Genomic DNA, 26567 nt, shown 5'->3' on the forward strand with positions numbered 1-26567 from the left:
AGAAAAGAAAAAGAATTACAGGAGTTACTGGCACATTTGTCAATATACATTAGTCTGGTTGTGTGTGATTTGTTTTTTCCTGTTGTTGATTTAATCTTTGACACCTAGGTGTAAACTTATATCTCAACCTGTCAAATTATGGTTAAATACCAGAAAAATACAGAGACTAATTTTTCAGTATGTACTTTGGTGAAGGGTTATCTAACCCATGAACATGCTTGAGTACCCGAAGTAAACTTTGCGTATTGAAGAAGTATCTAAAAATATCTCAAATTATTAAAAAAACCCAAAACCCAGCACTTTCAAATGAGCTCTTTTAGTGAGCTTTCTTCAGCAAGGTATTCAAATCGCACCTCCCAGGATTAAGCACCTTCAGCTAATTTAATAGCCAATCCCATTTCCATTAATATCAGCATTAAACTTCCATTATTAAGTTCATGGCAGCAGTGGCATGCTTACTGTGTAAGTTTTGTGAGAAGAAGCAAGGACTGACCTCAGTTCCAGGAAAGGAATGTAGGTCTTTAAGCCAGAGCAGCTGTAAATCACTTGTGAACGGTGCTGTTCTTGAGAAGTGCTTTTCCTTCCTGTCTCCTAGGTTCAAAGACTGTCTGTTGGAAGCATCCCTCGTTGCATGGTGGTTGTTCTGGAAGATGACTTAGTGGACAGTTGCAAGTCTGGTGAGGATACAGCATATATCACATATGTTTGTACCACAAGCATTTTTATTTTTCCGTTTGAGATGAATATTTGCCAAGTAGGCTGTCAGTGCTGAGGGCTTGTTGAATGAGATATGTTCATCTGTCACATTGCTGTTTCAGCTTGGACGTTAGCATGACAGTTGAATACTATTCTAGAAAATGTCATGCATCCCCATGTTACATCTTGACTGTTTGACAGATCAGTTTCAATAAGTAATGTGTTGTGACATACAGAATGTATATTAAATCTTGTTAGTGTGGGAACACCAAACCTCTTCAGGAAATTGGTCCACACCATCACACAGTGTGTGGTGCCCCTCTGTAGGTTCGGAGAGCTAAGTAACCTGACCTCCTATCTAAGGAGAGCTGCAGGTGGAAAAAGCTACTTGGCATTCAAAAAGGAAGCTAATTGGCAGGAGGATGTATGAAGAATGGACTAAAAATTCTCAGATAGGCACATCCCCACAAGAAATTCATTTCTGGTTGTACTTTCTCAGAACACTGTGGCCAGAATGTTAATGAGTGATTCTGGAATTCATCACAAAAGTTACCAGAAGTCAAATAAGTTTTGACTAAATTTTTTGTATAGTAAATGTGATTGAAAGAAGAGCTTCTACAGTTTACCATCAATTCCTCTTCTCTAAAAGAGGAAACAAGCAGAGGTATACCTTTAAGAATTCACCTACCTTAAACAGAACTAGAAAGACATAGCAATTTTCTACCATAGACATAAGCAATCTACCTAATGTTTGTTTTAGAATTCCAGTAACTGCAGGAGGTTTGCTTTTTGTTGTTGGGTTCTTTAACCCTATTAACTGTAATGCAGGATCTCAATTGCATTATTATGCATTACAGCTAACTGACACGTCTGCATATCTCAATTCAGATGTTATTTTAGTAATTTTTGTTTTTACCTCCAGGAGATGACATCACAGTGTATGGAGTGGTAATGCAGAGGTGGAAACCTTTCCACGAGGGTGCACGCTGTGACTTGGAGCTTGTTTTGAAAGCCAACTATGTTAAAGTAAACAATGAGCAGCTAGCAGGGGTTGTAATTGATGAAGAAGTCCGCAAAGAATTTGAAGACTTCTGGGAAAAGCATAGGAGTGATCCCTTAGCAGGTTAGTAGTTGAAAGCTTTTAAGTAGGACACATGATCAGGTAGAGATGAAATCAGGAGTGAAAATACAGTGACTGAAAACATTTTTCCCCCATTATCCTATCCCACCACCCATTCATCCAATAATATATTTTTGCCAGTACAGGAATATGAAATTCTTACTTTAATATTACTGGAAAAAAAAGTACCAAACATACTGCATTGATCTTCCTTCTTTTGAGCTTTCTGGTCAAGAGTTTTGTGGAACATTTATTAATAAGAAATGAGAAATAATATAAGTATCAGAGAAAAAAAGAAAAGCGTTTTATAATCAAGAAAGAAGCAGCATACCTCTTAGAAGAAATAGTGCGGACCAGATCTGCTTTTAGTCAGCATAGCTGTTGACTCTGGGGCAAGAGATCTGACTCACTGTCTCTGCATCCCAAATTAAGCTGTGAATCTTTACCACAGAGCTTAGCACATCTCATCTTTAACCTAACTCTTGGATGCCTAGACCCTTGATTTAGGTGCTGTGGAGCCTCCTATCAAATATAGAGAGAGTCTTCCAGTTCACAGTGGCTTCCAGAACAGCCAGAGTGTTTAGTACGCTGGCTCCTAAACTTACCATGCTCTGCAGTCAACCACCTAGGAATCAGCAGCAGTTGTGTCTGGAACTCTGTCCCTCTCCGTAATCAGAGTGCCTCCCCCTGAACCGCGTGGAAGCTCAATGGACTCTTTAGGATCTCTGTCACTGAACCGTCTCAGGCTAACACTCTGTCTTTTAAAACCCTGAAAAGGGCTTGGTCTTTCTTCTTAAAAGACAAACAGGAGGAAAAGCAGGTGGGAACGTTGCCCATCTCAGCTTAAAAATTAGCACACTCACATAAGAAATTGGAGATTTTTGTCAATGACAAAGATTCTTCAGAACTGCGTTTCCTGGAACGCAATTTAGTTGCTAGCCTCCTGCTGTTTGGAACGAGAACATTTCTTATCACCCTGGTTAGAACTGTTCAGAAAATAATTCAGGATGCTCTTTGAAGGTTCCATTTAATCTTTCATTCTCAGGACAATTTTTGGAAGCCTGCAGGGAGTAATGTGGTTTTATGCAATATTACCCATTCAGAATAAATAAATTAATATGAAGTGGCTACAAGAAAATTGATGTGGAAATTAGAAGGACCCTGACTGGCCAAGATGTCTGTTTCAGGCTGTTTGTCTGAATTTGAGTTGAAATTGAGGGCAGAGACCAAATTTGGCTAAGTAGTCTAAGGTATAGGCCATTTCACAACAGGACGTGTGTACACTTACTGTTTTTCAAGAGATAACGGTAGCTACTACTGCATTTTATGTCAGTCAATACCTGATGCTGCGTATTCAGTGTCCTGAGAAAGTCTACCATGGTAGGCCTCTGAGACAACTTATGCAGGTGACTTTATTTTTTCTAGATACTATCTAGGAAGAAGCAGAACTGCTGAGCTGCTCAGCACTGACAAGGCAAATGAATCTGAAGTCAAATAGAGGCAACTGTGGAGTTAAATCTTGAGTTATGCTATGGCTGACCAAAGTTTTTAAAATTTCATTTTTGGACAAAGATGTGTTAATTCCTTCAGAAGACCTCCACAAGAAACACATATGCCTCAAGTCATCTATTAGGTGCCTACATATTTTGCCAGTACCGTGTACTTGCATCTAGATTTAAAACATGAAGTTAAGAACTCAAAATTGGTCACTGTTTTATTCCCTAGCAATGGAAGTAATGTGTGACATTAAACCTGTGATCCCTTATGTGCTGTTAGTGTCAGAATCTCAAAGGACAGAATTAATTCTGTTACACACCTTCCAAGCCAACAACATTATCACAGCAGATTGAAGTATTCTGTTGCTGGAAAGAGACTATGGTAGGGAGGAGGAGAGGGACCTTTGGCACAGAAGGGTCGAAGGAGAAGGAGATTCAAGACAACAATGAGAAAATGAGTCATGCTATGGGTGCACAGGTTTAGGGCAAAATACTTCAAGTTTTAGATGTTTTCTTAAATGTACAACACTCCAGTTTTCAAGGGGATATTTTGAAGTCTGGAAACTGTTGAGGTTTATTCTTCATAGTCCCTACACTTTTATCTGTGAAACAAAAGAATTTGCATGATGGCATTTCGTTAGTGCCTTTTCTCATGATATCCAGACTGTACATTCCTTAAATTGTGATAGGATTGGCTTTGCTGCTTGTGACTGTGGAAGACTTAACTTCTTTATAATGAAGGAAGTCTGGATGAAACAACTGCTTTGGGTCCTATTTAAAAAATAATAATAAAAAAATCTCCTCCCTGCCCTGTTCCTCTTGTTCAAGAAGCAGACCCAAATTATTTGTGAGTTTACATAGGACTGTGGACATAGGACAATTATTTGTCAGTGTACATAGGAGTCCATGGGAAACCAAGTTTTACTCTTAGGGCAGTGCTGAGTGCCATTTTTTGCTCCTGTTCTAGGGAGGAATGACATTTTGGCTAGCTTATGTCCTCAAGTTTTTGGATTGTACCTGGTGAAGCTGGCTGTAGCCATGGTGCTTGCTGGTGGTGTACAGAGGACTGATGCTACTGGAACGCGAATCAGAGGTTAGTGTTGTTTCTCATAGTATCACATCCTTTCTAGCAATTGTTCCTATCTTCACCCACATCCCTCCCCCCTCCAAAATCAAACCAGTAAGGTTTCGGAAGCATAATCATTCCATTTTCTTGAGCGAGAGCAATTTTTTATTAATGCTGAGTATTCTTCCAGAATCTCAGACAAATAAAGTGGGTGTCTAGACTTCCTCTTTTTATTTTAATATTTCCCAAATAAAACCCAGTAAAAGCAGGCGTTCAGGATTCCATTAGGTAGAATATTAAAGGCAGTTCTTTTAGATAAAACAAACTCACTTATTATTGTATAAGTGACGTTTTGAAATGATTTCTAGTAGAATATTCCCAGCAGTATTTGGCATCAAAGGATGGAATAGTAATGTTTCCTTAATGTGGACCACTATAGTACATTGAAAGGAAAAACTAAAGGATTAATTTTACTTACTAATGCCAGACTTTTCCATCTGTGATTGTCAGCACATCTCACTTAGTTCTGTTACTGTAAGTTATCTGCCTGCTGATTCTCCTTCTGTTGTTATTAGATGGCAAATATGCCATGTGCCAGGTGGTACACAGGTCATAATCTATGTAGGTCATAATAATTCTAAAATAGTATGTCTGTATATACAAATGCAGGATTTTCTTAACGCTCCAGCAGCTAAATAAAGTTATAGACTTTATATTTGAATTGAAGTTGTATTAATATTTTGTAGAAGACAGTGAAGTAATTTTAGAGCACTTCAGTGAGATCGTGGTAGCCAAATTATTTACTTCTGTAATTTCATTGTTTTGAAATTACTAAGTTGTGTAACTGTTGGCAATGTAACAGAATTAGTTAAGAAAAACAACCTGCTGATTTTATTAGTCCTTTTTGCAATAATTTAGGTAACTGACTAGTGGAACGATAACTAAACCCTGGTGTCCTTTTGTTTCATGTTCAAGAGTGAGTTGAGTCTGAGAAACGAGAATTCTAAAATGTAAGAACTCACGTTACAGGAAATATGTCAAATACCTGCTAATACTTTTAAAATATTTCATTGTAAATATTTGGTTTGGGTGCAGCAATATGACTAGATGCTTTTATTAAACAATAGATTTATCACACCCAATAAACAGTGCAGTCAAACAGAATTATATATGGTAATGTATATGTAGTGCTAAATGTTAGGTGAATAATGAGAAGTATTATTTAATTCTGAGCATTTTGTGTATATTTTTCTCTGTATATGAACCGTCTACTCCTACATCAACGTTTTCCCCCAAGGTGAATCACATCTTTTGTTGGTTGGAGACCCAGGTACGGGGAAATCTCAGTTTCTCAAGTATGCAGTAAAGATTATACCACGCTCTGTGCTTACTGCAGGAATTGGATCTACAAGTGCAGGTATGTGCTTCTTCAGCTGGAACGCTTTACTTTTTTCACTCGAGTATGTTTATATAGAGGCCTTCTACATATATGAACATATGTGCTCAGGTTGTATGAGCACAGTTGAAGCAAAGAACTGCTGTGGAGGCATATGAGGCTTGACATGAGACTCTGCAGAAGGGCAGTCCTGCCCCTTCTCCTGTATCAGTGGAGCAGTGTGATGAGCTTCTAACAGGGAACCTTACAAGCCTCATCCAGAGGCACCTTTCACTGCTTTGCTAGCAGAGGATGATCTGGACCTGTATTTTTAGTGTTCTTCCCAGCTATGACGTATATGACATCCTTCCAGAGCTCACACTGTGTGATGGGCTAGCATCATTTGGTTTCTCCTGAACAGATACTCTCCTCTCTTCTGTTCTTTTATATGTTCTGGCTGGGTGCCAGTTTGATTTCTGCTTACTTTCTGGAAATTCACCCCTGTGCTGAGGAATTATTTCTGACTCATAAAGATGGTTTCAAGATGGTTTCAGAGAGCAAGCTTTTTTTTGTTGTTGTTAAATTTAGGTATGTCCCAGCTGGCTCTGAATGCCAGGTATCTTTACAAACTCTTCTGGGGACAATGTGCAGGGTCAGATTACCTCTGCAAATGACTTTGAGTAAGTGACTACATTACTAGTACATTCAAAATCACGAAATAATTAGGGACAAACCCCAGTGTCTCAGCTAGCATATGTAACTTGAATGTTTCTCAGACAGTGCTGCTTTTCATTTTATGTCTGGGAAACAGCATTATTTATACATGGGAAAACCAGAGAGTAAATCTTTCCCAGTTCCGTAGCTATGTGTAAATGTGTATACTGGGTCTTCTGTAGCTGTGGAAGTGGAACGTGATGTTAAACATATACACTCTTGTGTGCCGGGAACTTGTTATGAAACACATATGCCTCTGGTTTTCCATTCAAACTGTTGACAAATAGGTCTGGAGAGAAGCCAGAGAGAACATTTTGGCTCAGCATAACCTTTTCTCCACCTTTTGTTCTGTGTTAAGAACTGAGAACAGGCTGGATAATTTAAGTTTTGCTAGGGGACTGACAGTGACCTGGAATGAAATTTTGCCATGCATTTCAATGTGACTTTGCCCACTTTTGTCAGTAGTAATCTCCCTATGTCAGCTGCTCTTGGCCTCTGATGTTGCTGTTGCCTTCTTCACCACGTCTCCCTCCTGTGCTTCATTTTCCGTGTGATCTGGTTTCCAGCTCAGCCATGATAGCTAGGTTCAAAGACATTTCCCTGAAAACCAGTATTGCAGTTTACAAGCTTACTGTAGTATGTGTGCCATAGAATCAGCTGTAATGATGTGTGGAGATGGAGTTTCATCTTATGAAAGGATCGTCTTGGGTCTTTAGATCATCTACATTTCACTTAAATATTCCTTATATTTTAAAAAGCCTCTCGCTCTCCCAGCCCCTCCCCCCCCAAATCTGACAGCAGGTGCACCAAATTTCCACCTTAAAATTCTTTATGACCCTTATCACAAGTGAAACTTGAGTCCCTAGCAAGAAATCTTCTTAACCCTAGTTTAATTTCAGGGAACCTTACCATGGCTAGAACTGCTGGACTAAAGCATTAATTTCTAGCCCGGGAGTTTGGATGTAGTTTGAATTATCTTCTTTGCCTTCCCTGTGCAAGGAGTGTCTTACTTATGAATATGCTTGTAACTACCTAACACTGATTTTGTCACCTTGCTCTTCATGCAGAAGCTCCAAATGACGAGTTTAGAGAACTATTAAATTGCTTTACTTTCCTTGTCATAATTGCACGCTTCAAATTACCAGTTTCTGCTTTCTCATGAGAAGAGAGTCCTAATGCATATTTTTCCCTCCAGTGTACAAAGACTAAATCCATAAGTTCCACTTTCAACTAGTTCCTTGTTTTATATAAAAAGCAGTCTGGATTGCAGTTTAATCGCTGGCTCTGGGATTACAGTCCACATAGGCCAAAAGACACCTGAAATTTGGTAAACCCTGGAGAAGTGCTAGAAGCTGTCTTAGATTTGGATTCCTCTTTTAGGGAAAACTGCTAATATCTAATCAACCTTTGGTAAGATTTTGTGCATTAACACGTCTTGTAGCCTTTACCTATCTGGTACTGTTTTAGGACACGAGCTATTTATCAACCGTAGAATTAGAATTCTGCTTCCAAAACTGTCTGTCATATCAGTTTTCCCTGGTTTTCTGTACAAGCATTTATTTGTACCAGGACAGCATATTAGATCATGAACATTCTCCTTGTGTCAAAATTCCCTTTCTTTCCTGCTCTACCTTAGGTATCATGTGCTTTGAGATCCACTGTGATCCTTTGGGGCCCTGTGGTGTCATGTGCTCGCTGCAGCCTGTTACCCCAGCCGGATCTAACTGGAATTGCCTCGCAGAATTTCAGAAAACAGCAACCTAGCTCTGCAGCTTGATTTGCTGTTGGGCCTCTGCTTTTTCAGTCAGGTTCCTGTCTCCCCCCCAGTGCTTTTTAAACAAAGTCTGTGCTTCATCAGATGTGTTTTGCCTGATTCAGAAAGTATGACCCAGGCTAACACCCTGCTTCCTTGTTCTAGTGAATCGCTATGGAAGACCTTCATCTTTCTTATCTCACCAACAGGCTCAAGTTGTCTGCTTGCTGCAAACAGCCCTTACAAATGACCAATAATCTATTCTCTGTTTTGGAAAAAACAAAACTTTACCTCCACTCTCTGGATAGCGTTTCTGAGTTTACTTGTTTTATTAGGTTGCCTTTCTTGCGAACACTTAGTAGAAATTTTCTGTTGAGAGTTCTCTGCAACTTTAGGACTTCTATGAGGAACTGGGGTTTGTTCCTCCCCCATCTCTTTAATGAAAGTTGGCAGCCAGAAGACCAGCTCACATTCAACAACTCAATGGCAAAAATTTATTTGACCGCTATAGGACTTTCTGATTTGTAAATAAAAGATGGGGGAACCATCTGTCTCACTGGTTGGTTCTGTCTACACAGTGTTTATATTTTTTAAAGGCCTTGTTCATTCTCCCCAACTAGCCTCTCATCTGAGAATCACAGGGAGTCATTCAGGTACCTTTAATTTTTAGAAATTGATACATAGTTTTCCAGAAAGAGACTTAGTGAGGTTTAACAAAACCTCTCTGTGGGTTCCCACCTTACTACTGAATTTAACCAACTGTTTTGCAGTCCCCAGAGCCATAGTGCTGCTTGTGCATAATTGGATGAGACAATCACTAGTAAGAAAATATTTCATTTTCCCCTGGAGCCTGAGATCTGCAGCGATCAATTGAGTGGTGTGTTCGACTCCATAGGGACAGGAACCAACACATCCTGCTGCTGGCGGGTCTGAAGCTCGTGGACATCCAGGCCAGAGTCATTCTGATGCTTCCTGGTGCATATTTGGCTGTTCACATTTCTGCAAAGTTTTGTTTGGTGCTGTGTCGCTCCACAGATGGACTGCTTAAAGAATTTTGTGAACTGTATTTAGTACAGTTTGTCTAAAAATCTGGGAGACTATCAGCTGTTTCTCCAGCTCTCCAGTTGTGTACAATATGCCTTCCTGAGCTGTATGAAATGCAGCCTTCTGGCCTCTCCTCTTACAGCCTCTACAGAGCCTTCGAGAGTACTGCCTTTTTGTTGACATTTTGTAACATCTAACATTGTCCATATCATACCAACAGGAGTTTGCTACTATGTTGGTTTTTTTTTTCATTGAAGGCAACTAACTCAAGGGGAAACCACCATTTTTCTTTTTCATAGTAAGCTTCTCCCTGCTAGGCAGGCTTCAGGTGCTAACAGTTGTCTCTCTTCTGAGCCATTAGAAACCAATTCAAAGCAGCTGACGTGAGCCCTCCAGCTATGGTTATGAATAGAGTATGTGGTGTCAGTATCCTGAGGTAAGCAAGAGACTGAAACTGGAGACACTTTTCCCTGTTCGTAGATTCCCAAACTGTCCCTGGGCATTCCCTAGTTGATACAGGCCAAGGCAGTGCCAGGGAACATGCTAACAGTTTCACTACTGTGGATCCATACCCTGACCTTGATCAGGTTATTAACAGAGATGCAGCCTTTAGGCCACTCTTTTCGGATCTTCACTTCTACCACAGGATTCTTCATTGTTTTCCTGACTATTCATAATTGTACATGAACTTGAAGTATTTTCTATCAGCATGTACCTTGAAAATTCTTTCCTGAGAGCATGACTTCATTGGCTGTTCCTTAAACAGTTGGGCCTCAAATTGAAGAGGCCTTAACTCTGTAGGAAGTCTGCTAGACTTCTTGAAGGAATGAATTTTGAAGCTGTGATCAAACCTCGTCAGAGAGATGCCACATCTGTAACAATGTCTCATCTTTTGCAGATCCTTAAATTCCCTTAATTTCCTCTCAGTAATGTTGCTCCAAGATGGCTTTGTCCTGAGACAGAGCTTACCTTGACTGCCTGCACAAAAACGATTATTTAGCCAAGTAGATAACTGTCTTCAGAAATTTTGGTCTGTTCATACGTCTATATCTGAAGACCTCTAGTTAGGATGGACAGGAAATACTGCAGGAGCAACATCTTCGTCATGTTGGCTGGAGGTTTCAGGTCGTAAGCACTTCTGGCATAATACATCCAGCCAGGCCTTCATCAGACTTTTTTGTTCTGCTGTTGAAATGGCAGGCATTTCAAGCAGTTGATTTTTGGATGACATGCTCTGTCTTCAGGATTCCCTTTACCATACCATAAAGCCCCTGCTTCTTCCCAGTTTGTATCAGTGTAGGTCTGCCACACTTTTCTAGTGAGATAGATAGGGCAAACTGGAGGACCCCCTTATGTTGAAAGATAGGCCGCCTTATCTTGTGGTCCAGGGGTGTTTTGGAGGGAGACCCAAGAACTCCTTAAAAGTTCCTGACATTTCAGCCAGTCCGTAACACTGCTGTTAACATGCAGCTGTTGTCTCTTACATCTGGTTTAGCCCTTCTGTGGCACACACCCCTCCTTCCTCTGCTTTTCTCTGTCATCTGCAGGGAGGCCAGTCACATCCCTCGTGCCACGGACAATGAGTACCCAGCCATGCCTCCAAACCAGCATTGCCAAAAGTTGGAAATGTTGAAGTGTGTCCTCCCTCCATCCCCTCCTGAAAGGGCCTTTGCTTTCTAAGTTCCAGATAGAAACCTGGGTTTTGCCTTTAACAAAGCCTCCCCAGTGACTCCAGCTGGCTCTTCTTCCTTAGACATTCTTTGCCTAGACCAAAACTCAAGCAAAAATCCCTCCACCTGTCTTCTGCAGCCCAGCTCTCATATCACACACTACACGACCAGCTCTTAGGAAGCAAAACTTTAACTGGAAACATAAATACAAATGGGAAGGCGTAGCATGAATAGTCCCACACACACTGCCAGCCGTTATAGGTAGTTGTTAGTTTTGTTGCATCTTCCCTGTTGGCGCTGAGCAGAGCCCTCCAGCTAGCAATAATAGGAACAATTAACCCATCATCTCCAGACCAAACTTCTGTGGCTCTCCAAAAAATGAGAGAATCTGCAAGCTTGCAGACCACTGTGCTATGGATAAGGAGGTAGGGTAGTTAAGTATGTGAAGGATCTCCTGCAGCTGCCCAGACAGAAGCCACAAGATTTAGTTAACTTTGCTCTTTTTCTGTCTCTGGTAAATGAGGATTTGCCAGGAGTGTATGTGCATAAGGTGTTTTGGGTTTTTTTTTTCCTTTTTCTTCCCTACCACCATTTTCAGATGGCAGTGGACAATCTTTGTCTAGCTGCAGGTGGCTAGCCTCCAGTCTGAGCTGACTTCCAGAAAATCAGCAGTTGAGGCCCAAAGGAAATAATGGACTGCCAGATCATCAGATTTGTCTTTGTGACTTTGTCACTCATATCTCAAGAATACAGATTGTCTGGCGAGCTATAAACTAAGTTACTGTGGTTATTGTAGCAAAGTTCTGAGTTGCTGCAGTCTTGAATATTGGTAGTAAGGGTTGGCTTTTTCAGTGGAGCTTTGTAGAACTGCTGGAGAGGTTAAATTTCACCAGCCTCCATTATGATGGAGCTGGAGCCTTTTTTTTTTTTTTTTTGCCCCCTTCCAACTCAGTGTCATAGTAATGCAGACTGAAGGTGATGCATGAGTAAATCACAATGACTGTAAGATGAAGAGACAAGTTTTTTTCCAAGCTAGACATAGAAAACCCTACCCATGTTTTTTATCTGTAATGTTACCTTGTCTGATCCATTTACTTCTTCCTACGTGAATAATCTCTGATAAGCGTTATGACAATCTTCTAATGGAATTGAGTCTATCTATCTATCTGAGGCAAAAATAGTGAGATGCATCACCAGTCCTGTCAATAGAATCTGTAGCATTCCCTTGCATCTTGGTGGCCTCTGCAAGTGGAGGTTCGTGGGAAGGTGAACTCATCTTCGACCTTGAAACTGTAATGCTGTGCTGTCTGCACGTGCTGTCTGCACTAGCTGTCTGTAGGTGATGTGTACAGCCCTGCTGTTTCACAGCTTTCAGAGATCAGGGACAAGTCTTTACAGAGATGCCTTATACGTACTGTATCTTTTAATACCACTAAGTTTGTGCTGTGATGTTGCCCAATGTTCAGACCTGAGGCCTCTGGAGTACTGGAATTTGATTTCTCAAATTCCGTGTCTCTGGAATGTGATTTTGCCAGAACATGTGATATTCAGAAGGCAGTGTGTATGGACTGCTACGATCTAAACAAAGTTGTGGAAGACCTGAGAGGCATTCAGTCTCTCAAAAAGCATAGAAAGACCATTTCTCTTGCAAAGATCATGAGGTGCTCTCATGAGGTATGGTTGTTCTCCAGTTTTCACCAAGCACAGTAGGGTTATTCTTTTTCCTGTAATTGGTGGGTCAGCTACATCTAGGATGTGTTAGTGTATCATCAGGTAAGGTGGTGCCAAATTCTACTGCAACATCATGCCATCCAGTCTAACTTGAAGTCTATTGCACCTGAGTTCACATGTGCAGTTGACTTTTTTCCTCCTAAACAGAACAATAGATATTCACTTTCTGATTTCTCTAAATTAATTGGTTTGCTGGGTGACATAGTTTTGCTGACTGTATTTTGTAGTTGATTCTGCAACAGCAGTAATACAGTTTGCTTCCATCACTTTGTGGCATATGCTTCTAAGAAGCCTTCATGCTACTGATGGATGGATTCTGGTTACAGCTTGTACTTGATCATGTTTTCATTTTGAATCTTCAATAGGTGCAAGGGTTTGAAATACTACTACAGTAGCCTTAGCTCAAGGCAGACTTCATTAGCCTGCCAGTCTTTCAGCAGATGACTAAGTTATTTATATGCTTACATTTAAGAGATGTCTTAAATAGATTTATAAATAGAACAATAAAGTTCATGAAAAATCTCAAAATGTCACTGTAGACCTTAAAGTTGCAATATAATTGAAAATCAAAAGATCTTAAAAGTTCACATAATTTCAGCCCTCAAGTGAAGCAACTGCTGGTTTGGGGGACCAGTTCTTTGTGTTAAGTCATACTGATGTTGGAGTGTTAATATTTTTAAATTGCTAATTGTCATATTAAACAATTACAGAGAGATTTTTAAAAGAACACATTAGAATTAGGGTTCCAAATATTAATGGATTTCATCAATTCATTTAGCTACCATACGTACTGCTGAGTTTCCATACAAGAAAGAAACGTGCAGGTACATTCAGATCAGGTCATTCCTTTCTGATTGAAAAAATATACGTTAGAAATGAAGACAATTTCACTACTGATGAAGTGTTAACTGCTTGGGACATCTTCATCCCTATTAAGAGAATGCAGAAAGAGAAGAGAAAGCATTCTATTTTTATTCAGAGCTATACTGTCAGTCATCATGAAATCTACCTTTTTTTAAGGGCCTGGAACCTACAAGGGTTCACAGCTTGGGCAGTTATGAGTAACTAGCAGAACTATATTCCTGTAATCTGACATGACAGATTACAATTTTAAATTCACATATAGTCACAGTAAATGTATAAGGCTAATGAGGATTGGAAGGAGTAACTAAACTGTTAGTGTCATAAGAATGTCTTAAGTCTTTACAATTTACTGCTTAGTTCTTTTTCTCTTCAAGGATGCCTCAGGTAACAGGGATGTCTCAGTGCAAGAGCTTCAGGGCAGGCAATGTATTTTTGTGTGTCATGCCTGCCACAACAGGGTTTGAATCTTGATTTATACCAGTGCATAGGATTGCCTTAAAGGGTAGAGAGAAAACAGAAAAGTTTTAAATTCCAGATGTTTCAAAAAACTGAAAGCATCTAAACTCCTTATTACTAGTTAAAAAGACTATAAGAATAAAGCATACCTGAAAATAAATGTACCAACTAGCAGTTGTACATAATAATCATGCAGAAGAGCGTTTTTTGGATACTCATGCTATTCCTTTTGATGCTTAAATTTTCTACTATTTGCTTGAATCCTTCCAAGCAACTGTGTGTGCTCTTAGGGCGGCTGAAAAAGGGTTCTTTCCTGAGATACCCACCCAAATCCACATAAAACATTGTCCTTCACAAACCACAGTTTGACTAAACAGCAGCAGGAGATTTAAAAAAAAAAAAAAATCCTAAAATCCAAGATAGCAGATGGTAAATCTCAAATTGCATGCTTTAAGTAACAAGTATGTGCCTTAGAAAGCAATAGAAGTTTGCACCTAAAATTATACTGTGCTGTCTGCTTTCACAGTAAGAGGACATTTTTGGACTTTTTTTTTTTTTTAAAGAAAGAGATACTTTTTTCTTTGCACTTCATCTAATGACAGTTTTGTTCTTAAGCTGCTATCAAAGGGCACTTCATATTTGGCAATCTGGATATCAGAGATGAGGACATGGCATTATTCCTTCATTTTGCCTAAATGTTTTAACTTTCAGTTTTTTAGCTTTTAATAGTGCTTACAAAGTAAAGGGGGAGGGGGGAGAATATGTATACTTTAATCAGGTTTGGTTTAGACCACATAGAATAACACATTAGAGAAAAAAGGCGATTACTTAAAAATAGTTGTATTTATATTCCACAATTTGCTCAAATACTGTTTGTTTGTTTTTTGGGTTTTTTTTATAAACTTTCTACAGGATGTTTTAAAACAAGTTTGTCACATTGCTTGTCAACTATGTACTTATGGAATTTGAGGGAAATAGTTCTGGTTGTTTTTACAGTTTAACACATGTACAGTACCAAAATGATGGTGGTTAGTCACATGCAGTCCATATGAGATTCTAACATAACATTTAATGAATTTTCTGATGTTGACCACCCCTTTGATGCTGAAGGTAATGCATCTGTAGAAAGCAGTGACTGTAGATTTGGGTTACTGCTCTCTGCATCTTCCAGTTTTTCAGTGTTGTCCTCCCAATTAATGTGGAATCTCGTGACTCTGGGATTAGATGCCAAAATATTCCTTTGAAGCTGGGAGAGAAGAAAATATATGGATTATGTAATGTGTACATCTCAAACTGGAGTTCACATGCACATAGATTTTTTCCTTTTACTCCCCATAGCCTTGTATGTGTAAAACAATTTGTTTAAAAAGGTAATTCGTATAAATGTGAGTCTATAGCTGCTATCTATGGATCAGAAACATGCTTACAGGAACACACTACTCATTCATTTACTCTAATATCCTACTCAGCAAAACAACTGCTTTCTTGAGAGGGTATTTTTAACTGTTCCGTGAGTTCAAGGCTGTACAAGAACTCTGCAAGTAAAGTGCAAGTGTTTATTATTTTAGCCAGCTTTTAGTAAAGCAAATGACTGCCCCCACAAAGATTTTGCAAACCACGGTACATCATAAAATTTTGCATCAACTTTGTGGTGTTTGCAATAATTGTATCAATTCCACCAACTAACTGTCTGCATTTAAGAGTACAACCTATCCTTAAATTAAATTACCATGCTTTAGATTGATTTCACTGACTGAATTTTAATTTGTCTACTAAAGTTTTAAAGTAAAAACATTAGAGTTGGAAGATATTAATATTGTGGCAGTGGACATGCCTAGACATTAGTCATATATTTTATTCTCATGGCTGGCCTTCATTTTCCTTTGAAAACATGTTGTATTTGTTTATGTATGCAGCAAAAAAGAAAATACTCACTCTCTCTTAATCTTTCACCATTTTCAAGATAATACATAGTTAACTGGACGATAGCAACTTACTCCATTGGCCACTCATTATGAAAGTTAAGACTGATCACAGGAAAAGTCGGTTTGATAGTAATGCTGATTTTATTCTCCAAGGAAGTGCACTCTCACTAAGTATTTCCCAACCCCTTATGCAAACTAACAAGACCATTTCTTTTTTTGAACCTAGTAGGTTCTATTACCTATCAATTAATCAATTTAATAACCTTCTACTTGTATGTTTAAATTCTGTCCCAAAGTCACATTAAGGACTTTTTACACAAATATACGATAGCTTTTGCTGTTCTTTTTCATAGAAGCAGAGCTAGCTTTTTATATACGCAGAGAATTAAGACAAGTAGTTCTAGGCATTTCTAAATTTACGTGCTTAAAGGAAGTCAACATTCTGGCATTCACACCCAAAATAACAAATAAGTATACGATTTAAATGAAAGAAAAAAGAAAGGAACAGATTATAATTTTAAGAATCCTCAAAATTAACCGTAATTTTGAATTTTGAGAACATACTGAGCATCTGATCCCTGAAAATTAAGTTAGGCATAGAAAATCATTAGCAACTTTTAAAAACCAATTTACATACCAATTCAGTTTAGTTACATTTGAAGATCGGTTTCAGGGACTATGGGGATTATCTCTGTACTAGTCATTACAGTACATGCATTATCCCATTCATTTCTTTATATATACAGTCATATAATTCATGCAAACTTGAGAAATAACAAAATTTTCACCATCACACAACTTTGGAACATAAGTGTGTGCAAATGTATGTCAGCTTTCATAAAGAGAAAACCCAACTCCACAAAATCTTCCATGAAAACAAACCCGGATGCTGTGTAGAACCTTGTTGGTTTGTACAGAGTCTGCCTGGATAGAGTATTTCACAGGATTTTGACTAGTTTTTGATGTTTAATTGATCCTTCTCCTCAAGGTATTAGGTTCCAAATAATTCTATTTCACATCATCTTCTAATTCTAGTCCTGGTTTAATTTTTACCATGAAGGATATGTATTTTTTAAACTTAATCTGTATACTTCCTTGGTCAAGTTGTCCATTGATCAGATAATCATCCAACCTGCTCTTACCACGTTACCCATCTTCTCTCACTTTATACATAACTTGTTCTTCAGTTTGTTTGTTACTGTTTTGCAGAAACTGCAGCTCTAACAGTAGAACAGCTGGATAACAACTGTGTTAAATTAATATTTAAAACTTAGTTCCAGGTTGACTGTCCTAGAAAAACATTATTCTGTTTTTCTGTAGAACAGAGCTACTTTGTCAACAGTGGTGCAGGCAGAGGGAACCCAATGGTTTATTTCACACAGTCAGTGTAAAATAATAATGAAGTCCAGCCAAGGCTTCAGGCTGGTGGAAACTGTTGCAGGCTTCTCAATGTTCTCCAAATTTACGGCAACTACATGGCACTTGTAGTTTGTCCCCCCAAGTCTTTTCCATTATTTGATGCCTCATTCCATGCACTTCATGGAATCACCTGGGGTTTGGTTTTGTTTCTTAAAAATCTCTTTCTATATGCATGCCTTTGATATATGACTAGAACAAAACGTGCCTTACCTTAGAAAAATCTGGCTTTACTGGTGGATTCTCTCTCAGTTCTGTTTCGGTATATTCATTGTTTACATAGTAGCCGACTCTAATAAATTCTTGACCTCGATAGGTGCATGTAATTAGTACAACTGTTACACCTACTGCATCTGCATCTGGAATAAGCCCTGGATTAGGTGCATCAGCCTATATGTGAAAGGGAAAGATAGATTAAAATAAAATTGATATCACGTGCCTATCTAGCAGGGGAATCTTAAGTAGTATGTCTTAGCAGCTCAGTAGTGACTGTACTTAAAATTGTTCTTCAAGTTAACCAGAAAATATACCTGCTTTCAGAACAATATCAACCCTGAATTTAGGACACTATCCTCTAGAGACAGAATAACTTAGAATACAGTAATATTGCATGCTGACATTTCTCATGGGTGATCAGACAGCTTTGATCCAAAACTGCTTTTAAATATATGATCAGCTGAACTGTTGTTCAAGCAAGTGTATTAACATCCCTCCAATTCTACAGTGCCATTGTTCTCCAGCCTATCTTGGTAATTTAGTAGAGTAAGATTTTTTTTTTTTTGGTACCTCTGAGTTGACCAATTCAACATTGGTCTATATGTGTGTTTTTAACAAGACTAAACCCTTAAAAATACAGACTGCAATTCATACTTCAGCAAGAAGAGCAGGGACAGGCTACGGTGAGGTTTGAGCTGTCCCACAGGTTTCTAGGAAAGGAATAAACTACTCTCTCTCCTGCCTCCTTCCACATGCCTAAGTTTGTTAAAATGTATGCAGTTAAATGCATCATCACTCTAAGACATCTGACATACTTTCAGACAGGGTGCAATCCTAATTAATAGGCAACTCTTAGAATCTTCCTCAATGTCCTTACTTACCGTGGCTCTGCAGTTATTAATAATCAATAAAATTTGCCTCGTAAAATGTGGCTCACATCAGTCCCTTAAAACACTGACGAACTACACGTTTATTGATAAAATGTGATACCTCATTCTGCTGTAGGATTTAAAGTAACAGCGATCTAAGCATAAATGAAATGGCTTCATATTTACAATTTTACATGAAGATCTGAAGCCAACAATGAGCACCTGTGTTGCGACTACAAGTTGGTATTAACAATGTATACTAGAATGGTTCTGCTGTAAGGAATCTTGCCTAAGGACAGAGGACAAATGGGATTAATTCCTGCTGTCCCTCTCATCTCTACTTTCCTGTAGTATTTATGTGCTCCAGCACTGTGAAATTTGGGAGCTAGTGGTCATGCAGCATTGGCTTCTGCTCTTTGCTACTTCAATTCTAAGCCTTCAAACCAGTCTAGCTTTTTACAGGAAGCTGTAAGCACTTTGCAGAAGAATTAGATGAGTCAGACCTCTCGGGTACAAATACACCAGGGGGAAAAGAAGCAACCAGAGAATCAGGTAGAACACAACTTCCTCCAGCCCTGAAGAGAACAGAAAATGACAAAATGGCTTTACAACTCGCATAGGGGAATGGAAAAGATGACCAAGGAATAAGACAAGTGTAGAAGCTTGAAGAAATCACAAGAACTGGCAATAGGAATAGGACAAGTGTAGAAGCTTGAAGAAACTACAGGAACTGGCAATACAGATGAAATCACTACTTTAATTCAGCAGCCCTGTTCTAAGAGTGCCCAGGACCATTTGATTACTTTAAATTCCACAGTGGGCAGTTATAGACTAATATATTGCAAAAGGACACTGTTCCATTTAACCCCCCGTGAAACTCAACTCACACCCTAATGTGGGATTTTAGTTCTTTCAGGCTCCCATTGTCATTTTGTGTCCTGTAATATCCTATGATACAGTTGTGAACCCAAGGAAATACTCTGTTTTAATCCTACTTAACTCTCAAGCATTGTTTTGCTGAGTGGAAAAAACACTGAACACTGTTTAAAACTGTTTTGTTTTCTCAAATTTTGAACTTCCTGCCTTGGATGTCAAACCTCTTAATTGCCCAGGAAACAAATGATCATACACAGGTGGAAGAAAAAAAAAAGCTTGGTATGATCAAGTGATAAGTGAGCAGTTGCAAACAGATATTTTGGTAGGCAAAAAGAGGCAGTAGATTAACTTTTGCATAAAAATCACTGTCTTAATATGCCATTCTTGTGCTAGAAATTACTTAAGAATTTTATGAAATCACTCAACGTGTATGTTGTCTTGAATTATCTTGCTTTTCCACAATACATTTATTCACATAGCTATTACTGCAGAGTAGGTAGCTAAGGTCATATCCCCACTTAAAGATAGTAAATTATTTATGTGCTTGTATTCTCAAAAATAAGTTTCTGTGAATTTACTACAAATCCCCAAGTGCACAGAGAGAAGGAATCAGGTTTCACTACTTGTATCTTGGTATTTAGAACCAAATAGGCCAAGCTGTGGGCCTTTAATATTGAAATCTTTTTAAATGTTTAAAATAAAAAAAAAAAGAAAGGCTGATAGTGTAAGTCTGAAAAGCACAATAGTTTTCCATCTTTCTGTATGTAAGGCTGATTTCCCAACCTGATACACAGCTTCTTTTCAACAAAGGTAGTTTTATCATCCTTGGTATTTTATCTGTGTGGTACTCCATTTTACTTGCTGTTTCAGCCATTTTCCTATTTAGAAAAATCTACAGCATATTATTAGCTGAAAATTTTATACACCTCCGCAGAGGTCCTTTCCTTGTGCTGTCCTTAGTGAACACAATCTCTTTTCTTTATATTATATGCCTCCTGCAGTTCTGTGCTTTGCCCCATTTTGGCCTTCCCTGGCTAGTTTTCTCCATCTCCCAGGCTGCTTCAGTTTGGTGAATAAAATAGCTTCAGTCATCAGCAAAGGCTTATTGCAGCACTTTGGTTTTTGGTGATCTCCTGTGTACCCATTAGCTGAGTCCTACCCTCACCTGAAATCCAGTGCTTTTGAAGTCTAATGGAAGTACTGTTGGTCTAAGTATATACGAAATAAAAGGGATACTTTATTATAACACAGGAGGAGTACTGACTCTCTTACAGGACCTATTCCAATCTAAGCAAAATGTCTACATATCTATTCCTAATTTAGCTGTAGTGTCAGTTATAACCAGGATACAATCAATGAGTCCATCCTACAGAAACTGCAAGACCAGTAAATTTAATTTTCAAGGCCTTCCTAATCATACAGCCAAAACATGCCTTTTTAGGGACTTGCCTCCTGCTCCTTCCCATCAGCATCAACAATGAATCTTTTTAACTTAACTGAGAACAGTGCATCTTTTAAATTAGAAATGTAAACGCCAGCTGATTTCTCTGGATATAGTCCTACAAGGTAACCCCTTTGAGGGCAATAGAGGATCACCTGTTTCGGACCCATTAATGCCATAAGCTATAATAGCTTGATAATGGAAGAACTGTTAATGATGCATTTGTTACACATCTGCTTCATTTGTAGCGTGGAAAAATTAGACCCAGCTCCAAACCCAAATGTTTCAAGACTGATTTGCATGTATGTAGTTGATAAATGTAACCTCCAGCCTAATCCTATTCCTTTAGCCTGTCCTGTAAGGAAGGAAAAAAAAAAAAAAAAATTCCTGGAAACTTACAGGATTAATCAAGATGCCTCACAAATGTTGATATTATTTTAAAACAGTTACAGTAACTGTGAGAAATAAGGAAGTGTATTCATTAGCACTCTTTTTTTTTTTTAATGCTTATACTCCAGCATGCAATGGCCATTAAATGGTTAAGTGAATTTATAGTATTTGGGAAGGTAGCATAGTTCTTATACAATAAGCCGTACTCGGTTTCAATCTGATTTTTCTGCTGATGGATTTTGCTCTCAGTTTACAAGATGAATACTAGTATCTGATAAATAGAGAAAAAAAGTGAGCTAAATCATAGTTTTGATTAAAAAAACTTCCACGCAAGTCTGCTTTAGTTTTTTTCCCCCTCTCGGTGACTTAAAATGGAAACCAGAATAGGCTAGTAAGCCATCTTAATGCTGTTCTTTCACTGTTTTCCTTCCCTTTGTTATTCCTTCTTAGTAACTTTTGCCTTTAACAGCAGTATTTTATAGGACTGTCACATGCTCCAGAGTTTGTTGGACAGTCTTGAGCTACACACTTGTGTCCCAAATGCCTGCCATCTACCATTGGAATTCTGTCTTATTTTACAAATTGCTATTTTCTGTTGTGATTTAACATGCTTAGCCAAACATCACAGTTGAACATTTATCCTGCCAAATAGAAATGAACTCTTGACTGTTCTGGCAGAGTTTTACAATGAATTTGTTGGCCTGATCTTCTCAAGACGTTATCTATATTAACTTAGTGCTCCTGATTGTCTGAAACTGCCACCAACTGCAGTAGAGTTAAGCCTGATGGCGCTAGCGTAAACCAGGTAACTGGCACTCTTGATTACTGAGTGATCTAGAATATATTTATAAACCAGACTGGTCAAAATTATCAGTAGCTACAGGAACAGTGCTTACATCACTATCTCTAATTATTGATACCACAAGTGAAAATATCACCATGGAAATATCAGGGGCAAGAAATATCAGCTCATGAACAGACTTTAAAGGAAGGTGTATCATACCTGAAGAGCTGACTGAAATATTTTTCTAGCTTACCATTATTTTTCAAGTGCCTCTTAGTTTGATACAGTCATTTTTAAACAAATTGACACAACCCTTTTAGAAACAGTTAAATCAAACTTACCTGAAATACAAACATGTGTCTGCCTGCAGGAACAGGTCCTACTAAAACGGAGTCTAACACCTGATCATACTCTTCACTTTCAGCTGAACCCACATAAATTATTTTCCATTCCAAATCTGCAGCAAAACACAAATTAAAAAAAAAAACCCAAATGTTATTTATCATTACAGTTAAGGGTCTTCCACTCTTGCCTATCTACAGTTTTGCATAGTCTAAAATTGCTTCTTTGGCAACGGGCCTAAAATAACAAGGACCTGTCTTCACTGGGGAGATTTATCAATGCCTGCCCCAGTCCTCGTGAACCAGGCTCTCCCACCATCTCTCTGTAGTCAGTCAGTACCACAGGAATCCCTCTATTTTCATAGTCAGGTTAATTTTCAAATTTTATACAGAGGACAGGGTCCATTTACTTGTTGGGAGCTGTGTTCAGCATTTTCTCAAAGTCTGTTGGAATGGCTGCAGCACAAGGATGATGCCTATATACACCTATAACGCACCGCATGCCTTGAACACCGACTCACCTCCCCAAAAGAAATTCCCAAGTTCCACATATACACCTCACAGCTTAAATTATACAGATCATGGAAGGTAGTTAATTGAATAAGAAAACCCACTGTGTAAGCACCAGGAACTCTAACTGTATGCCCCCATTCCTTCATATGTAACTTGTGTAACCTGAGAAGTATGTAAAATTGTGATAGCACAATTAGATCATATTCTCATTGAAGATATTGATGCTTGGATTTTATCCACATGCTGAAATGGAATTACAGGAAAAAAAATTTAAATGTAGCATTTTGCTTCTTGAAATAACGCACCAAAATAAAAATTTCTTACAATTCAGTTTTTTCTAAGTCACCCTCTCCACCACAGGTGTTTGAAAGTTGAAACTGCAAATTAGCACACATTAGCTCTTCCTGGGCCAGCTTTTCACTTTCACTTTTTGATTCAAAAACACATGCATAAAGACACATACGGAACTAATCTTAAAAGACAGATTTTTGGTTTTTTGAACAAGAGGAAAGAAAGATCACCATTATGGAAAACCATGACTAATGCCTTTTTTTTTTTTCTAATGAAACTGGTGCTTCAAAACTGTACCTTAAAAACTTACATGGTATATTTCATATTTTTTTTCCTTATGAACAATGCCCTGATTGTCTATGCAAAGGCACAAACCTGTACCCTATTACATTTACTTTAGTGCTATGCTCTGCAAAATCCAAAGGTCTACATTATGGTTTCTTGATGCAGGAATGGAACTTAAGCATAGAAAAAACTTAGCACTTTAACAGAACTTGGCTGCTTTAGGATTGCAACTCTCTTCATTAATGAATTCTTCTTGCTTATCATGTTCAGTATCAATGCAGGTTTGGGGGGTTTAAGTAACATAATTAACAGGGCTTGAGAAGGGATTTTACTCCTCTGTACAGCACAGCACAATTGGCCAGGTACTTTATCAGAGGTTTTATTTACCTTTTAAGCATATAGTACTAGCTACTGCCAGTACTGCAGGCTACTCATCCAGGACAATTAAGGACCTCTTTTGTCAGCATCTAAGTTACTACTTACAAGAAGTGATGACTTTTAGGCTAAACTACTTAAGATTATCACACCATCCTGTGCCATTGTTCTAGGAGAACAGTATAAAGTTCATTCTAAACCAGTGGTATTTAGTACTAAAAAATGGACTTTTTAAAAAATAAGTTTTAAATTATACATTTAATAGGTTGATCCAAATGCTGTTTAGGTATCTTGATATGGAATAACAACTTTAAAAAAAAAAAAAGAGGGCTGGAGTTCATGAATTTAATTTCAAGATCAGTGGTGCACAGGACTGGCTGAAGAGAAAACAGCACAGTAAATAGACATATTAGCACGGGAAAGTTAAGGCAACCACAGCAAATTTTTCATCAAGTATAGAAAGGCTATGTTTAATCTTATTTTTAAATGTGTAAGATAGCAGTGCTCATCCTGAATTTATCCTGTAGTCTAACTTCCATTTAGGTGGGGGAAGGGAACTGCGAATTTTGCATTAGACCATCTATAACTCTTCTCATGCTGATTGTCCGGGATTAACTCTAACATAAATCCAGAGAGTGAGGAGCACATCACATACAGCTGTGCACAACTGGAAGGAAAGGCGTAACGCCTTGTGCCGAGCCCCTATGATGGGCACTGCTGCTAGCCACAGCAGTTGCCATTGAGGGGTCTGATGCTGTATCTCAGATGAGGCCAGACTGACTGGAGAGATCCAGTCAGCAACCTGGAGATGGGCATGGAGCACACCCTGCTATGGGCAGCTCCAAAAAACGTGTCGGTCAGTTGGAAAAGGGCAGGAGACCAGCGGCAGGGGCCTAGAGGAAATCCCAGGCTCAGACGAGACTTCCTCTGAAGTTCCCGCCAGCGCGACCGTCCCTCCCAACGGCGGAGGAGCAGAGCAAGCCAAGCCGTCCACGCCGAGCGCGCTGTCACCAGGCCGCCGGCACGCACAAGTAAAAACCGCTACAGAAGCAGGCAGGGCGAGGCAAGTTTAACCGCAACGACAGAGCGCCTGCCAGGCGTGATCACCCGTGAACTCCGCTCTTCCTTTGGCCTCCCCTCGCCCCTCAGGCCGCTGGGGCTCCCCGGCGAGCAGGCGGCGCTGGTCTCCGCCGGGGGCCAGGCGGCTGTCCTCTTCCGCTCGCAGGCAACCCCAGCTGAGCGGCCTCCTCCTCCTCCTCCCGGAGCGGCAGCCGCTGACTCGCACGGCCCGCGCTGCCGGCGGGCAGAAGCGCCCCGCTTCCCCTCCCAGCCCGCCGCCGCCTTGCTCGCCCTGAGCCGCGGCGTTCAAAACTCCCGCCCGAGGGGCGACGCGCGGCCTCTCGGGGCGACTCCCGCAGAGAGCCGCGGCGCGGCCTGCCGCCGGCGGCCCGGCGGGCGGCGCTGCGGAGCGCCGCCGAGGCGAAGGCGGTTCGCGGCCCGCCCGGCTGAGGGGAAGGCGGGAGCCCGCCGGCGGCGCGGCGCGCCCCTCGGCGGGGAGCGCGGCCGGCGCCCCAAACTCAGGAGGGGGGGTCCCCGCGGGGCGGCTGCAGGGCGGCGCCGCCGGGGCCACCCCCCCGCCCCCGGCGGCTGCCGGTAACTTTCGAGTGACTTCCAAAAATAGTGGCTGGCGGCCGGCCCCCTCCCCCACCAGCAGCGTTCCCGCAACCAACGTACCGTACCGTGCCGCCGGCCCCGCGCACCCACCGCGCCGCGGCAGCCAGCTGCCGGCACCCGGGGGCGAGCCCGCCAGCCCCCGCCTCCCACGGCGATTTTTTTTTTTTTTTTTTGTAAGTACTAAAATGGAGCACGAGGCCAACGAGACGCTCGCTGCGGAGCGTTTTCCGCGCTCCGAGTAACGCCTGGGCGTAGGGACGCCGGCCGCGCAACAGCCCGTGTCCCCGCGGGCGCGGGGATGCGCGGCAGCCGAGCCCGGTTAACCCTCTCCCTCTCGCGCTCCCCCCCCCCCCCCCCCCCCCCCCCCCCCCCCCCCCCCCCCCCCCCCCACGCACACACAAAGCTGGCAACATGGCTACCACCACTCAAACAAGTTCCTCGCAACTTGAAGCTCAGCTCGCCTCGCCGATGGCGCGGCGCGGCGGGGAGAGGCGGCCCCGGCTCGGCGGCCAGGGCAGGCGAACGCCGCCAACTTTCCCCGCCGGGCTCGGCGAGAGCGGCTTTCCGCCGGCGGCTCGGGCGCCGGCGAGCACATCCCTTCGCCTCGGCACGGCGATGCGGTGAAGGAGAAACTGTTAAATTGTAGGAGCAGGCCTGTGCAAAGTTTAAGCCTTAAAACCCCTGAAACTAAGAGCCCGGGGTTACAAAATCCGTATCGGGAAAAAAGCTACTCACCTTCCGACAGGTCCTCTATGCACTCAAATGTGATTTCGAATTGGAAAGGATTGTAGAAAGGAGAAGGATTATCCAACACCACTACATTGTTCACCTGAACCTTTGCCATATTTTGAAAAAAACACAAACAATAGGAAGAGCGTGTTAACGCAGCACAGTAAAGTCCAGTGTGTTGGTTTTTTTGCCACGCACGAGCCCCCGTGCCAGTGCCTGCGCGAGGCTGCAGAGCTGCGACTTGCAGAAACTTTTTTTTCCCCCTTTTATTTACACCAGGAACACTCCACACTGTTTGCAGCTTTCCTATTTCACTAAACTACAGCCCATTCTGCCCTGCTCGCCGCCAGCGCCCGCCCGGATTGGCCGCACGCCGGGCTAGGGCCCTCCTCCCCGAGCACGGCCGCCGAGCGGCAGCAAGATGGGCTCCGCCGCTCCCGCTCGGCCCGCGGCGCCT

General features: G+C 40.7%; 2 protein-coding genes across 2 annotated transcripts in view; one reads left to right on the plus strand and one right to left on the minus strand.

Moving 5' to 3' along the window:
• MCM9 (minichromosome maintenance 9 homologous recombination repair factor) overlaps nt 1–26567 on the plus strand; it is a 49234-nt gene that overhangs the window by 6055 nt on the left and 16612 nt on the right. Inside the window, exons 3-6 of the mRNA XM_050894550.1 lie at nt 596–677; nt 1619–1819; nt 4280–4405; nt 5676–5795. Of these exons, the coding sequence (XP_050750507.1) occupies nt 596–677; nt 1619–1819; nt 4280–4405; nt 5676–5795 (529 nt within the window). The remainder of the gene's footprint in view (nt 1–595; nt 678–1618; nt 1820–4279; nt 4406–5675; nt 5796–26567) is intronic.
• On the minus strand, nt 14399–26474 carry ASF1A (anti-silencing function 1A histone chaperone). The gene is made up of 4 exons (XM_050894551.1): nt 26117–26474; nt 22244–22359; nt 17540–17716; nt 14399–15231 (listed from the first exon to the last, which is right to left on the minus strand). The coding sequence occupies exons 1-4, from the start codon at nt 26223–26225 to the stop codon at nt 15019–15021; spliced, it is 615 nt and encodes a 204-aa protein (XP_050750508.1). The 5' UTR covers nt 26226–26474; the 3' UTR covers nt 14399–15018.

Source organism: Gymnogyps californianus, chromosome 3, assembly GCF_018139145.2.
Source record: "Gymnogyps californianus isolate 813 chromosome 3, ASM1813914v2, whole genome shotgun sequence".
NCBI lineage: Eukaryota > Metazoa > Chordata > Aves > Accipitriformes > Cathartidae > Gymnogyps > Gymnogyps californianus.